Genomic DNA, 17,205 nt, shown 5'->3' with positions numbered 1-17,205 from the left:
ATGCCCGGTGGTAACCTCGTGCTTGGACCTTACAATGACAGCTCTTTTTTTTAATTACGGAGAAAAATTCTTATTGACTTTTAATTTCATAAGACCATAATTAAGTTTCTTAATAGTTTCTCTTGTGACAGACACCTTTGATCTGAGACCATTGAGGAATCCAGAAGAAGGGCAGAGACCAGAATTCTATCAAAGATTTTTTACAGAACAACAGTAAAAAAGAACAACAAAAAATAAGGGCACGAAGGGAGAGGGCACACAGCTTTTGTTGTGATTCTTGACTTGAAAACAAAGACCTCCACGGGTGACGAGTGTGAGCAGCTGATAAGGAGAGCTGCATCCCCCAGAATGCGGAGCTGTGCACTGTCTAAGGAGCTCTTCCCTTTCACTTAAGATTTTTCTTACCCTTATTGAGTATAGTTTGGTATAGGAACTGTAGAAACCATCAGACGCAGGAATTAGACCCTATCAGAGTATAATCCTATCTTCCCCCATCTGTCAATGAAACCTCTCTTCCCATTTTCCCTCTGCTGTGAGATCCCTGTCTTGACTGATATTTTATGTATGTATATGTATTAGATCACTTATATTGTGATATTATTTATTTAATTATATGCATTGTGTATTATATGTTAAATGTATTATTTTATACTTACTAATAGATTCTTACTGTATAATTTTCACACATATCAATCCACACTCATAATCATCTTCCCACTGCACATTTGGACAGAGGTGTAATCATTACAAGTTGTTGTAGGTAGGAAAATGGGGGGCTCTGGAAAAGTGAGCTTTTTCCTCAAAACCCTCCTCCACCACAAAACTCCCTTGCATGGAGGGTAGAGATGCAGAATTCATGCTGAATTCCATTCCGTATAGATTCACAGGTATCATAGAATGGAAGGAATAGAAAGAGCTTTGAAAGAATCAAAGCCATCTGCCCCAATATATTGGTGAAAAACCTGTGCTCTGGAGACACTTGCCTAAAATGACATGGTTTCTTGTCAGAGTTTACGCTGGCTGTTTTTCCTGGGAAGCAGACGCTGAGGTGAAGTTAGGACTGAAAAAAGCTTATTGAGAGCTACTTGTGTGAAGAGAAACGGGGAAGGGGCAGAGATGCTGGTAAATACTGATGCAGACCTGAAAAAGTCTTGGTCAACTCAATGAGGAGCTCTGAAACAAAGATCACCCTTTAGACGAGTCCCATGTTGGGCAGAAATGGTCAAACCCTTCTACCACTGCCATGCTCAGTCACTGTCTGAGTGGACCCTGAAGCATCTAACAGCCAGAGATTACCAGCTAACCACGCTCCTCAGAGCTGGCCAATGAGCCTTTTCTTGAAGGGATTTATGAGGTATTTCCATGTCTGCCACAAACTGGAATTTGCTCTTGTAGGTTCTATATCAGTTCTGGAGAGATACGATTTCGGTGACTTTATAATAATAGTAATGCTTATTTTTATTCATTGTAAACTAAGAGTATTATCTCAATAGATACATTACAAATGCCAAAAAGGAAATATATATATATATACAGACCAAATAGTTTTCCATTAAAATATTTTACAGCAGGCATTTGGCCAAGCTATTGGAAATGGCTGAAGGTGCTTCCAGAGTAGAGGTCAGTGAACTCAGGGCAACCCCTTGAATTTCCATTAGTGAGTAGTTAGCTGAAGTAATAAATAAATTATTATTAAGCACTTTGCAAATCTAGTGTTATGTAAATGATAAATAATCATAATAATATAGTAGTATGCTGATCTTGATATACGGGTCGGCTTCCATGTCATTTAAAATGGATGGCGCAGCAACATCTGTGAAGATGAATGAGGTCCATGTTCGCAAAGCTCAATAACAAGCACTGTCTCTTCTGCGAGGAGGCCAGCCTCTTCGTGAGCTGCTGCATTCTCCCCTGGTCTCTGCGGGACAATTAGCCCAGGAGAGGGATTCTGGCCAGCTTTAAGGGGGTAGTAAAAAGGCTCCTATGCAGGGATATTGAAAGTAGACTTAGGTGAATGCATAGGGATTTGCATTTCTGAGAAGTCAGGGCTAATCTATAAGAGGGATGGGGGCAGGGAATTAACATTTATTGAGTGTCTCCTGTGACCCAGACACTGTGCTCAGTGCTCTGTGTTTATTATCTCATTTATCCTCCAGGCCAGCACATTAAGGTAATAGAGGAAAGGAATAAAGCAGAATGCATTACTGTTTTCTGTAGAAAAGCAGAAAGACTGACCCCAGCAGTGTAGCTGGTGTTTTCGTTTTTGCATTCTGGGCAAAAGTAGGACCTGGAAGATGGGAAAGTCCCCCAGGGAATCAGAGAAAGGTTGACCCAATGATTGATCACTGCCCCAAATGCTGGGATGTTTCAGACACACATTTGTATGATGACAGTCACTTCTTCCTTTGGGGTTACACCCAGAATAACCGCTTCTTACCTCCTGCTGTGGACCTGACTCCCCCTGGATAGCAACGCCTGGTGGAATCTCATTTAGAGCTTTCATGTATCTTCACAGTATTTAGCAGATATTGAGAAAGGGTTGCCATGAGCCAAATACCCCACCAAGGGGTTTATGCGCATCATCTCATTGAATTCTCAAGGCAAACCTATGACGCAGGATTTACTGCCTCTAAGGTTCTCCCCTTAAGTGAGAACACTAAGATTTTGTTAAGTAACTTGCCAATAGTCACACAACTAGTTCAAGGGGTAGGAGGTGAGAACCTGGTTGGTCCAAAATCCTGGGCTTTGAACTCATCCCACCTGTGAACTCAGAGGTCCTGATGCTTGCGGATTTTATTTTTTAGTTCATCACTGGGCTATGTTCTTAATATTCATTAATTACCCTTTGTTTAATGTGTCAGATTTTGAGGGCATAAAAGTAGCTCAAGTGTTTGCTTTTTTTAACAGCTTAATTGAGCATAAATGACATACCGTAAACTGCACATATTTGAAGTATTCAATTTGGTGAGATTTGACATACATATGTATCAGTGATGCCATCACCACGATGAAGATAACGATCATATCCATCACCTCCAAAAGTTTAGATCTTTGTAATCCCTCCCTCCCACTCCTCCTCATCCATTACCTTCCTCAGGCAACCACTGATCTGTTTTCTGTCACAATAGTTAGCTTGCATTTTCTAGAGTTTTATGTAAATGGAATCATGCAGTATATACTCTTTTTTGGTCTGGCTTCTTTCACTCAGCATAATTATTTTGAGATTCATCTAAGTGTTTTCTTTTTCTTTGTTTTATTTATGGAGACATAAGGACTTTGAATAATTAGTATGTATTTTATTTAATTTTAGCTTTTTTTTAGCCCAGAATTCAAGTTCCAGTTTTGTCACTATCTGTGTGCCAAGTGGCACATTTCTTAACCTCTCCAAGGCTTGGTTTTCTCATCTGTGAAATGGGTATAATAAAAGCTACATTATAGAGTTAGTGTGAGGGTAGGTTGAGGCAATATAGATAAACTGTAGAGCACAGAATCCGTACATGGTAAACACTTAATTTTGCAATTAAAATAAGAATTTTTAATAATAAAAAGAATTTTTTCATCTAAATCCTTCTGGTGTCTCTTAGGTGCTCAGTATCGTGTAGTAGAATAATAGCTGGCAGATATTGTGCCAAATAGAATACTAAATGTGACTTATGGATTAGCTCTTTTGATCCTCCCAAGAAGCCTGTGAAGCATGTGGGCACATTATTAACCTTGTTTACAGATAAGGGAACTGAGATAGAGATGTGGTAATTTCCCACTCTCACAGGTAGTAGATGGTGGGATCAGAGTTTGAACTGAGGCAGACTGGCTCAAGACCCTGTGTCATTTTCCATTGCCATTTGGCTACCTTTCAGTATACAGTGGCGTCATCTGCTAACACCAGGGCTCAGGCTTTAGGAAAAAAAATATCGAGATGTGAAGACCATATTATAACTAAGTAAAAACTAGAGAAATGTCTAATAAAATGACAAAATTATTGTTGGGACACCAATTATTATTAAGGGACATCAAATACTTCAAATGTGTTATAGGCATATACTTGTGATTTGAAATTATGAAGAGTAATCGCCACCTGATTCTAGGTATAATTGTGAGCAAGTCAAAGACAAGGAATCCGTAAAGAAGAAATTATGGCAGCCAGAGATTCTGCCTTTACTGGAAACGCTGGAGAAACTTCTGAGTGTTCTTTTTTTTTCTTATTTATTTTATTTTATTTTTTGAGGAAGATTAGCCCTACTACTACTAACTACTGCCAGTCCTCCTTTATTTGCTGAGGAAGCCTGGCCCTGAGCTAACATCCATGCCCATCTTCCTCCACTTTATATGTGGGACACCTACCACAGCATGGCATGCCAAGAGGTGCCATGTCCGCACCTGGGATCCGAACCGGCGAACCCCAGGCCGCCAAGAAGCAGAACGTGCAAACTTAACTGCTGCGCCACTGGGCCAGCCCCGCTTCTGAGTGTTCTATGTTTGAACCTCACGTTTTAGAGCAAGACCAGAAGGTAGAGCCATCAGTGAGGTTGCACAGTCCCAGCTGAGAAGGATGTACTCACCCCAAGTTTGAGGATTGGCTGTCAGTTTAGAGCCCATTGGGATAGCTCTAACAGTAGAATAGAGAAACTCAGCTACATATTTGCTTGCTTAAGTACTATACTTGGTATTCATGAAAGGTTTGGAGTTTGGGGAAACAGAGGGAGGGAGATTTTAATTCAGTTCAAATGAACAAAGATTGTTTTATTTTCCTAATATGCACAGAATCTCTGCCCTTGAGAAATTCCTCTTTGGAGTAGAGGATACAGGATGAAAGACATAAACAAGCCAATTTCAGTGGTAAGAAAGGCCTAGATTCAAGGGATATTTAGAAGGGAAAATCAATAGACTTGGCATCTACCTAGAAGTAGGCATGAAGGAAAGGTCGGCGTTCTGGCTTTGGAAACTGAACCACCCACAAAGACAGCAGATTAAGACAAATAGATTTTGCAAACCAGGCGATGAGGGCAATTTTTGGCATCTTGAGTTTGATTTTAAGAAGAGATTCAGGTGGAAACCTCCAACAGGCAATTGTGCTTCTGGAGACTGAGCTCAGGAGTAACGTCAAGGTTGAAGATAAAGGCTTGTGAATTGTCAACATGTAGGATGTAGTTGAAGTTATGGGAATGGATGAGATCTCCCACAGCAAGTGTGTGCAGTGAGAGTAAATGGTCAACACAGTAGTCGTGATGGTTAAAATAAGTTTGAGCAAATACCAGTATCAGAAGCCATATTAAAGTAATGGGGATGGACGATATATCATATGGATCTTTCCCATTCCCAGCTCTTTCAAATCCGCTCATTTCAAGCATATGCCTTTTATTCCATGTGAATTGATGCATACTCTAATCTGTAGCCCACTGAAAGGCAGTACAGTCACACTTCTGTACGACAGGGATATGTTCTGAGAAATGCGTCATTAGGTGATTTCATCATTGTGCAAATATCATAGGGTGTACTTACACAGACCTAGATGGTATAGCATACTACACACCTAGGCTATATGGTACTAATCTTACGCAGTCCATCATTGACCAAACCGTCGTTATGGAGTGCATGACTGTACTTAAAAGGGAAAAGTACCACAAAACAGACATAAAAGCCTGCCCTGGGTGTGGTCTCTTACCTACAAAAGTTCAGGCAGTGGCACTGGAAGAACTTGGGGTGGGGGTTGCTGGACTGAGGTGCAGGTGGAATTGAATAGCTATTTTGGTGTATTAGATACAAATCTGACATAAACAGTGATGTCTTTCTAAACCCTTTCTCTTTTGTCAGGAAGGAGAATGTTAAGATGCTGAACTGAAAAGGAGGCTTATTTTCATGATGTTTAGTTAGTTGTGTGAAGTTTAGTTAGTTGTGTGCTGACCTCTTCATACCTGAAACCCTCCCCACACATCTCCTCGTACCCTGTTTTGCCGTCATTCTTGACAAACACACGTTGAGCACCTTCTATGTGTCGACTCCACATTAAGGGCTAGGGACACAAACAGGAATGGTATTTGGTTCCTGCCCTTGAGAAACAGAGAATATAGTCATGGCAGTGTGCTTGTTATCAAAACATTCTACTGGCATAGTCCTTTATGTTTGTCAAAGAACTCTCATGTAGGTTACGTTGTTGGAGTTCTACAACACATCCATGAAGGAAGTAGGGCAATGATTATTATTTTTACGCATCCATGGCTGAGACACAGAGGTGGAGTGACTTGGGGAAGGTCAGTCAGTGGCCGAGATCCAGATCTTTTGGCCAAGTGTTCTGGCTGCTAAGGGGAGCGTTTTTCCCAGCACGCTCATCCTGGGCACCTTGCCTTTGCAATTTCCTGGTTGCCTATTTTATCTCTTTCAGCTGACAAATTTGACAAGCCCTTGGGGAATACTGACTCAAGAATAACTTGCCTTTGGTCAAGTGCTAAATCCCGCAGGTGTAGGACAGACTTTGGAGGAGCCCCCATCACTCTCTCTGCCCCTGTCCAACCCCCAGTGTCTGTCTGGAGGGAAGTATGCTTATCAGTTCTGTACGTACCAGGGAGCAACTCGCAAAACCAAATTAGCTCAAACTGGCTGCTGTTCAGGTCAGCTAATTAAATTAGCTATTGTTGCATTACTGATAAGGACAGTTTGGAAAAGGAAAAAAGCCACTCGTCCCAGCAGCCATTAAGGCGAAAGCCAAGAAAATGTGTTAATGGGAACACTCTGAAAGGAAACCCCTCTGACTAACAGCGGTACCCAGGGGTCTGTGGAGGGCTGTTCTCCTAGCCATCTGCTCTGAGCTCAATGCTCCCAGCCCTCTCTGGCTCTCGTCCTTGTGGGCACTGCTCTCTCCGGCCTTCTAGTACCCAGCTGCAGCCAGGGAAACTTTTTCCTTCTCCTCCCACCATGAGCCCCTCCTCCTGGGAGTCTGGAGAGAAGTGGGATTTTTCTAGGAGTACAGTTCACCCTTGTGTGCTAAAATCCAATCTCTCCATTGCATAAAAGTCAGTTGATATTTGCAAGAGCTCCAGGGAAGAAAGGCGGGATGACAGAAATAGGAAGGGAAGGAGGGAGAGAGAAAGGGAAAAAAGGAAAGAGCTAGAAAGTTCTGAAAAGACTAATTTTTTACTTCTCAGCATCTTCTCGTTTGCTTGATAACAGCCTCTCCACCATTATGGTAGTCTCGTTGAGGCTGTAAATTAAGTTGGCTGCTATCTTCTAGTTGAGATACAGACACATGGACTTACTCTACACCAACTAGCCTCTGTCCTAGGACTCTGGATCTTGAGTGGAGAGATGCAAGGAGAAAGTAGGAGCTCATTTGCTTTAGCAGAAACACTTCAATGAGACCTTTCCCTCTACACCATATGCCTTCCACCATCAGCCTCCATCCTTCTCAACTCCTCCCTCCAAGCTGTCCTGGTTCCATCTTTTTTCCAAGACTAATTATCCAGGCTTTCTAAAGTTCTGTGAGCTACGTGATATCTTTCTGATTCATTCTTTTTCTGCTTAAATTAACCAGAGTCGTATTCATGCATCCAAATGATTTAAAGATTATTTAATCTAACCCCTTTCTTTAACAGATGAGGCTGAGGACCAGAGATATTAAGTGATTTTTCTGAAAATCACACAGATGATAATTGGCAGATCCAGGGCTAGAGCCCAGGCCTCCAATTCCACTAGATTATGCTGCCTTAACGTGGTGCTCGCTGAGCATCTTCTGAGACAGGGAAGGCAGCTCCAGGGAATTCAGCCTGCAAGTCCATGGGGAGAGCCCGGGAAATTCTCATTGGTTTCCTTCCTTTTCATAACTCCCTCTTCTTTCTTTCTTTCTTTTTTATGTGCATTGTTTTTAATTGAGGTGAATTTCACATATCGTACAACTAACCATTTTAAGGTGTACAGTTCAGTGGCATTTAGAGTATTCACAATGTTGTGCAATAAGCAGCTTACTCCAGTTTCAAAACATCTCATCATCCCACAGAAACACTCCATACACATTAAGTAATCACTCCCCATCCTTCCCACCTCTATCATCTAGTAACCTCTAACCTGCTTTCTGTCTCTATGGATTTATTGTCTTAATGGATGTATCATAGAAAAAGAATCATCCAGTCTGTCAGCTTTTGTGTCTGGCTTCTTTCACTCGGCATGATGTTTTCAATGTTCATCTGTGTTGTAGCGTGCATCAGTCTTTGTTCCTTTTTATGACTGAATAATGTTCCATTGTATGGCTATGCCACATTTTGTTTATCCGTTCATCTAGTGATGGGAATTGGACTTGTTTCTACATTTTGGCTATTATGATAATGTTGCTGTGAGCATTCATGTACAAATAAGTTTGTGTGTAGATATATGTTTTCATTTCCCTTGGATACATACCAAAGAATGTAATCACCAGGTTATATGGTCATTCTATGTTTAATTTTTGGAGAAACTGCCAAATTGTTTTCAACAGCACATTTCTACCAGCAATTTTTATCTGACTGTACGTTCCCTAGACCTTGCCCTGTTTGCCTGTGTGGCCTGTTCAGTGGCTTGCATCTTGTAGGTGTAACAGTGGGGAAAATGTTTATAGTCCTTTTAGGAGCCACTAAAGAGAGAGTGATCTTTTTGGAGAAAAATAAGTATAAATTTTGGCATGTCAGGTTTATAGGGTGGGCATGAAGACATAAGACGAAGGGTGATGCCATCCTCTGTCACACAGGGAGATGCATTTGAATCTTTCAGGATAACAGAGAGGGAAGGAGGAAGAAAGATAGAAGAAGGGAGGAAAAAAGGGAGCCTAGAAAATAGCAGAAAGCTGAGTCCTGGGTACCAGCTGATATGACTCCTCCCAACCTCAGCTGCCCAGAATTCTTCTGTAAAATACATATGCTCTCCACTACTAGGAATAGGGCGTTTTCGTCATGATGGTGGTAGTGGTTGCTAATTCTGAAGAAGGTGATGAGTTTCACAATGGGCATGAAATGGTGGGACGCAGTAGCAAAATTCAAGGAGTTTCTAGGAAGTTGAGAGGCACAGACAAAGGTAGACACCCTTCCTCTATCCCATACCTCACTTATTCCTGCCTTGCATTAGCAGACCCTGGGGGAGGATGTCAGTCTTGTTCAAGCCATGGAGTTTCCTTAGATCAAAACAGCCAGTGATGACTCCCTTTTATTTTATTTTTTTTAAAGATTGGCCCTGAGCTAACATCTGTTGCCAATCTTCTTTTTTTTTTTTGTCTTCTTCTCCCCAAAGTCCCCCAGTACATAGATGTATATTCTAGTTGTAGGTCCTTCTGGTTGTGCTATGTGGGACACCACCTCAGCATGGCCTGATGGGCAGTGCCATGTCCGCGCCTGGGATCCGAACTGGCGAAACGCTGGGCCACCGAAGCGGAGCGCACAAACTTGCCCACTCAGCCACAGGGCTGGCCTCTCCCTTTTCTTTTGATTGGATAGATTCTGCTTCAGATTTTTAAGTCACAAGATAATATCTTCCTGTGAGGAAGGAAGTGAAATATAAACTTGTTGTTAAAATTGTCCATATGTAAGTTCATACAAGCACCACATCTGTCTCTCGCTATAAAATGTGAAAGCTCTATGGTTTAAGTTTACTCTTAAGCCCTCAATCCCAAGGACTAGAGTACTTTCTGCTGAACTAATGAGGAACTGATGAGAACTAATGAGGAAACTAGTAATATTGAGGAGAGGAACAGCTGTACTTATTTTACAGGGCAGCCTGTAATTATAGTTGGGAAAATATGATACAGGCTGTTCTATGCTATGAAATGATATGTATTTACTTTAAATTTAGAGCATTCTCTAAGCCTCAGTTTCTTCATCTGCAGACAAGAAAGTTTAACTGTCTTCTCTCCCTTAAGCTCTGGTGGAATAAGCTAAATGAGGAATTATAAAAGCTAGTGAACTAAATGATAACCTACGAAAGTTAGTGAATTGGCGTATTTACTGACATCACCGACAGAAAAATCTTCTAAGCCTCTAAGATAAAAATAAAAGGAAAAACTTTGCTACAGAAGCTGTTCCAAGAGACTTTGGCCCTCAAATCAAGTTCTCCATCAGTGCTCACTATGAGGAGTACTAGCGGAAGTGGAGGGCATCGCTGTTCAGGTTCAGGATGCTGATTCCACGAGACCCAATTCCACATACAATACATCACTCAGAAAATGTTATCACTGCCTCTAACCCAGAAGAAATCTGTCTTCCCAGAGAGTCATTTCAATCAATTGTCATATTGAGAATTTAATGGAAAGAAGTAGAGAAGCCCTGGGCAAATGGATCCTTTCATAGCATCCTGTAAAGTGAATATGGTTATTGCTTTATATCTTCCTTATATAAAATAATATAAAATCATTGCAAAATGTGTAAAATTTGGCAAATATCTTCATAATTCTATCATCATACACAGCAATACTCATTTTCCATTATTATATTTTAATATTGCCCGTATATATGTATATAATTAACATTTTTGTCGATTTAGTTACAGATTGATTTTTGGTTTGGTTTTTTTTTGGCTGGGAAAGATTTGGCCTGAGCTAACATCTGTTGCCAACCTTCCTCTCTTTTTTTTTCTTTTTTCCTCTCTGAAGCCCCAGTACATAGTTGTATATTCTAGTTGTAAGTACTTCTTGTTCTTCTATGTGAGCTGCCGCCACAGCACGGGTACTGATGGACAAGTGGTGTGGTTCCAAACCCAGCTGCCAAAGTGGAGAGCGCTGAACTTTAACCACTAGACCATCAAGGCTGGCTCCAGACTGATTTATTTTAAAAAGTTTGTCAAGCTGGACTTGGCCAATGTATGAATTTAGAACTTAGAATTACGGTTCTTTTCCCAACTTTGCTATACATGCTTTTTCTTTCCTCTTGATCCTGCAGCCAGAAAATGGAAACACTGACACCCTTCCTCCCCGTCAGTAGTGATTGGGGGTAAAACTTTATGTCTGTGAAGTCTCCTCATCTATTTAGAGACAAGTACAAATTAATCTTAGATATATTATTAACTTGTGAGGTATTTCTTTTCTCTGAAATCTTTTTGTATTAAGGCTGGCTTCTATGTACAATTCACTAAAAGAGGAAATAGTTTGATAATGCTCCCTCTCAACCTTTGTTGACCTATTATAGGGTCCGGAGAGACTGTCCTTTATTGATCCCTTTTAAGTGGAGGCAGAAAGATGAGGTGCAGAGGAAAAGCATTGAACTCAAGCATTGAACTCACGTTAGAGTGTGTAGATTTAAGTCCTGGGTTTGCAATTTACCAGCTGTGTAATCTTGAGCAAGTTACTTAATATTATTCGGATCAGTTGCTTCATTTGTAAAACATGGGTAATAACTATTTCACAGGGTTGTTATGAGGATTAAACAAGCTAATGTAGGAGAAAGGGCTTCACAAATGATTCTTTTTTTCTCTCTTAAAAAAGAAATTTTAAACAGGTTACTCCATGGAACTATCCCTAGTATTTATCATGGAGAACTTTTCCCCACATTATATGAATGAAAAAGTAACTTCAATTTCTGATGGCCGATGAGCCATTTCTTGAATCATCTGGGTCCAGGCTTTTCCTTCTCTTCCTATTTTCAGCTGGTTAGCTGCTCATTGAGATCTTGCCAGAGGGTGGGCAAAAGAAATAAAAACTGAAATCGGGCAATTTGACTTTTTGATAGCAGTCCTGATGAAAGATTTGTGGGTAAAGGGTGTTAAAAGTTGTGAGCTAAACTGGAATTTTGCCTTTTACCAGGAAATTGCAAGAACCTACTGATCGTTCGGATGTCCTGGTGGTGACAGCTACTCCTCTTCTCTTGACTGAAGAAATGTCTTCCTCTACCCGAAAAGTGGTCTGTCTTCTAGATTGAGGCATTGACTTTTGAAGGAGTAAGAGGAGACCTGCTGGCCAGTCATATCAGCCAGAACAACCCTGGTGAGCAGACGGCTGGCAGACGCTGCAACTAGATGACTGTTGAATCAACAGAGTCTCAAAGCAATAACCACTCTTCTTTCTCTTCCCCACTAATCAACAATCAAATAATCACTAGTAAGCATTTACTATGCACCACCATATAATACAAAATGTGGTGAATACTAGATATATAAGACAACGTCTCAACCCTCAATAGAAAGCAAGAGTTGTGCATGTGAACATACAACTAATTTCACAGGGAGAAGACAGTGAACATGTTTAGAGCATCTCCCTTGTGCCAGTCACTGTGCAAGGTGCTGTACCTATATTATTTTATCTAATCCCCACCACATCCCTGAGAGGCATTCCTATCCTCGTTCTATGGATGATGATACTTATGGGAGTCAGAGATGTTAAATAACTTGCTCAAGATCACATAGTAAGAAGAATTTGGAGCCTATTTTCAAGTTTACATGTATCTAACTCCATAGTCTATGATCTGTTACTAACCCACTGCCAATGGGAGAAATCAGAGCTCAAAAACATCATTTATGCAGTTGGGTCAAAAGAAGACTCTTTAAAATGCCTCTCAGTAAAGTACACTGATAATGTTTCGCCAAGTTCATTAATTTGTTTGGGAAAGGTTTCTAGTCAGAGAATAAATGTCTGGATGCTGGAGGCAGGGATGGTGTAGTGGAAGTGACAGCATTCTAGTCTCAGCTCCGCCATCATCTACATGTGTTCATCTGAGCAAAGTTGCTTCCCTCTTGGAGGCTTTTGTGTCATCATCTGTAATAGAGAGTGTTTCTAGATTGTCTAAGGTAACTCACACTCTGTCACTGAGCAGGTGTATGACATACTAGTTCTAAAGTCATGCAGACTTGAGTTTGAATCCTGGCTCCATCCTCAAGCAGTGGGCCGTTGGGCAAGTCATTTAACCATCTGTCAAATGGAGATAATAATACCTACCTCAGGGTCTTTGCCCCTATTGTTCGTTCTCCTTAGAACGGTCTTCCCCAGTTAGCCACAGAAGTCACTCTTTTACCTCCTTCAGGTCTTCAATGAACTTACTTTTTTTGTGCGACTTTCCTTGAACATGATATCTAAACTTGCCAACCATCTAGCATTTCCTGTCTTCTTTCTTCATTTTATTATTCTCCTTAACACTCAACACCTAACATCCTATATATAGCACTTAATTATCTTATTTATTGCCTGTTTCCCACCTCTAGAATGTAAGCTCTATAAGGGCAGGATTTTTTATATTCTTTACTGCTGTATCTCCAGTTTCTAGAATGATTTAGGTGCTTAATAAATATTTGTTGCATAAATGACTGATTGTTGTGAAGATAATGTGAGTAAAGGGCTTTGCACAGGGCCTGGAACAAAGTAAACACTCCATACATGTTATCTGTTTGTTTTTATTATAACTTTATCATTACTTTGCCACACCTCACTGAGGCACATGTATTCTCTTTCCCCTCCAGATAACCTGGGATGAGCATTCTGATCCCCTTGGTGAATGTGAAGGCCTGACTCTGTTGAGATTAGTCTAGAAGCAAGAGGAATTAGTCACTGAGAGGGAAATCAGTGAGAGGATTTGCATGGTAGCTACTTTCAGATATCTAAAGGTGTGGTTGCATGGATAGAAATTCCAGGAAGCATATTTCTGCTTCGTAAGAAAGGATTTCCACAAAATTGGATGTCTAATGATGGAATAAGCTATCTCAGGAGATAGTGAATCACTCATGCCTAGAGGTCTCCTAGAAGCTGGATCACCCCATCTCACTGACTCTAGGTATTATTATCATAATGAGTGACAAGCTTGGAATGCAGCCATGGGGATCACACTCTTAGAGAGCCATCGAGATGATTAGTAAAACATGGCATCTCTAGGAGAGAGACAGATGGCCAGCCAATAAGAGTATTGCTTAATCTATATGATCAAAGAAACTAAGGACACATGATCAGGAGGCTGGGGCCAGCCCACCCCAATTAAAAGTCAAGGTGTATTTCCCAGCTTCCAGACATGAGTCACTTTTCAGATCCAGAACCCACTGACAGAAGGAAATCCTGGGTGCCCAGGTGGAAAGACCCTTCAAATATTGTAGTTTGTGTATATGGTAATGATCCTCCCATTCCTTTCCCAAAAGCTCCTTGGCCACTTACTCAGGTAAGCATATACTCGGGGAAGAGGACTACCCAAACATTTTTGAAGACTACTAGACATAGGTCTCAAGTTGACATTGATATCTGGGACCCAGATAATCATCATGGTCTTGTTGTCAGAGTAGGGGTCCTAGCTCTGGCTCACAGCACATTCATTGAGTCCATAGAGCCATACTTGGTAATTTCCTCAATTCCTGAATAAATAATTGAAATATGTATACTTGGTAGTTTATGGAAACTTCACCAGGTTCCTTGGGCTGTTGGGTAAGAGCTATTGTAATGGGGAAGACCAAATGTAAGCTTCTGAAACTTCTCTTCCTCTAATCCCCACTTCCCTACCAAAATAATAAATTAAACCTCATCATATCCTCATGTAATTCACCAGCTTGGTCCCTACAAAATCCAGAGGATCCTAGAGGATGACAGTGTATTACTGAAAACTCATCCAAGAAGTAGCTCCAGTTGCAGCCACTGATCCATGTGTGATGTCTTTGCCAGAGCAAATTTGTTAGAGCATCAGGTATATGCCATGCAGCCTTTGATATGCTAAATATGTTATTTTCCATTGCTATCAAGAAGGAGGACAAGAAGCAGTCCACATTCACATGGAATGGACAACAAAGTACATTCGTGATCTTGTCCCAGGGCTATGTTAATTTTTCTACTCTCTCTCATCATATAGTCTGAAGGAGCTTAGACTGTCTAGTAATTCCAAAGAACATCACATTCATCCAACATATTGATGAAGTAATGTTAATTGACTAGATGAGCAAGAAGTAGCAAGTTTGTTGGAGGCTTTGAATAAGATATATATGCTTCAGAGGGTGGGAGATAAAGCCTATGAATATTCAGGAGCCTGGCATATCAATGAATGTTTTAAGATTCAGTGGTGTGGGGCATATTGAGACTTCCTTTCCAAAGATAATGGCAAATTATTGTAGCTCATAGCTTTCACCACTGAGAAGGAATCGCAATGCCTGACAATTCTCTTTGGGTTCTGGAGGTAGCAAATTCTACATTTAGGAATAATGCTCTCATCATTTGTCAAGTAACATGGAAAATTTATATCCTTGAGTAGAGCACAGAGCAAGAAAGAGATCTACAAAAATTTCATGTTTCTATGCAAGCAGCCCTGAAACTTGGACCCTATGAAGCAGCAGTACCCCTGATATTCTAGGTACCTATGAAGGGAAGAGATACTCTGTGGAGCTTATGGCAAGCCATAAGGAGAACATCACAATATAGATCCATAAAATTATGCAACAAGAACAGGCCCTCTTCATCAGAGAATTATACTTCATTTAAAAAAGAGTTTGGGTGTACTACTGGGACCTAGGATAGATGGAATACCTGACCGTGGGATATCAAGTGATCTTATGACCAGACAGCCTAGTATGAGCTAGGTTTAGTCAGACCACCAAATTTTAAGACAGAGTGGACTTAGCAGCTGTCATTATAAGATGGAAGTGCCACAAACAGGATCAGAGAGCAGCAGCCAGAGGACACTGTAAACCTCATGAGCAGTTGTCCAGACTCCCATGTTGTCCTCCATTGTTGCACCAGTGCCTCTCCATCAGCTCATATGTTTGGCTGATAGAGGAGTTCCTTATTATCAGATGACTGAGGACAAAAAGGTTGAGCTTAGTATGTGGGTGCATGTCCCAAATAGATAGAGTTGGACTACAGCCCCTCTTAGCTAATTCTCTGAAATATGATGGTGAGGAGAAATCTTTCCAATTGGCAGAGCTTTGAGTGACCCACTGGCCATCTACTTTGTGTGGAAAAAGGTGGACTGAGGTAAAACTACATAGAGACTCATGGGGAGTGGCTAATGGCTTGGCTAGTGGTCAGGAGCCTGGAAGAAGAAAGATATCAAGATTGGAGACAAGGAGACTTGAGAAGCATACATGTGGATGGACTTATGGGAGTGGACACAAAGAATGAAGATCTTTGCATCACTTAATGCGCCCCAGATAGCATATACCACAGAAGAGGCACTAAACAACCAAATAGACAGAATGACTCAAATAGTTGTCATCAGCCTGTTTTTCTCATTGGCCAACCCAGTGTTGGCACAGTGAGCACATAAATGAAATGTCCATGTGGCAGGGAACATGCATGGGCTCCCACTCACCAAACCCAATCTAGATATTGCCATTGCCAAATGTTTATGCAGCAACATAGACCAACCCGAGCCCTTTCCCCCTCCAATATGGTGCCATCGCAAGGAGACAAACCAACTACTTGGTAGTAACTTGACAATATGAGATCCCTTCTATCTTTAGGAGGCAAGAATTAATCTTCAGTGGAATCAACAGATATCCCACATTTGGTTTGCCTTTCCTGCCTTTAAGGCCTTAGCTGGTACCACTCTTTGAGGGCTTCTAAAGCTTATGATCCACTGACATGGGATTCTACATAATTTCACGTTGGACCAAGCAACCCACTTTATAGCAAAGGAGAAGTGGCAGTGAGCACATGACCATGCGGTCCACTTTTCCTACAATGTTCAATACCATCGAGATTCTACAAGTGTGACAGAGTAATAAAATAGATTTTTAAAGATGACACCAGGTTGGAAATGATACCTCGCAATGACAGGGCTTCGTCTTCCAGAACACACTGTATATCCCAAATCAATGACCATTATATAATGCTGTGTCCCTGATATGTACAGTACACGAATCTGAGACCAAGGAGTAGCAGTCGAAGTGACCCACTTCCATCACTCCCAGGGACTGACTTAGGGGATTTGTGCATCCTGTTCCCCTTACTCCAGTCTCTGTGGGTCTGGAAGTCTCATTCACAAAGAAAGAATGCTTAGCCCAGGAGATAGAGCAAGTCCCACTGAACTGTAAGCTACAGCTACTGTCGGGGCACTTTGGGCTCTTTGACAAAAGACCAGCAAGCAAGGAAAGGAGCCAGGGGTAAATGACCCTGATTAGGTGGTAGTGCTGCTGTTGCCAATTGCAGCAGGGAAGAACAGATTTGGCATCCAGATGATTCTGGTTATGCATTTCTCAAACATAGTATATATATGTACACATATATATTCATATCTATCTATCTATCTATCTATATATATACATGTGCGTATGTATGTGTATACATATGTGTGTGTGTGTATTTTA

General features: G+C 41.1%; 1 protein-coding gene across 3 annotated transcripts in view; it reads left to right on the top strand.

Annotated features, from left to right (window-relative positions):
- Positions 1-13,239, top strand: part of PBX1 (PBX homeobox 1) — a 308,844-nt gene extending 295,605 nt beyond the window's left edge. For all 3 annotated transcript variants that reach the window (XM_008514481.2, XM_008514478.2, XM_070608177.1), the window contains one exon: positions 11,747-13,239. Coding sequence is in view for 2 of the 3 variants with exons in the window: in XM_008514478.2 (XP_008512700.1) it covers positions 11,747-11,767 (21 nt within the window). In the remaining variant the exon portion in view is untranslated. The remainder of the gene's footprint in view (positions 1-11,746) is intronic.
- The last annotated feature ends 3,966 nt before the right edge of the window (positions 13,240-17,205 follow it).

This window comes from Equus przewalskii, unplaced genomic scaffold (genome assembly GCF_037783145.1).
Source record: "Equus przewalskii isolate Varuska unplaced genomic scaffold, EquPr2 ChrUn-3, whole genome shotgun sequence".
NCBI lineage: Eukaryota > Metazoa > Chordata > Mammalia > Perissodactyla > Equidae > Equus > Equus przewalskii.
The sequence above is the reverse complement of the archived record's forward strand: the minus strand, read 5'-3'. Positions and strand labels throughout refer to the sequence as shown.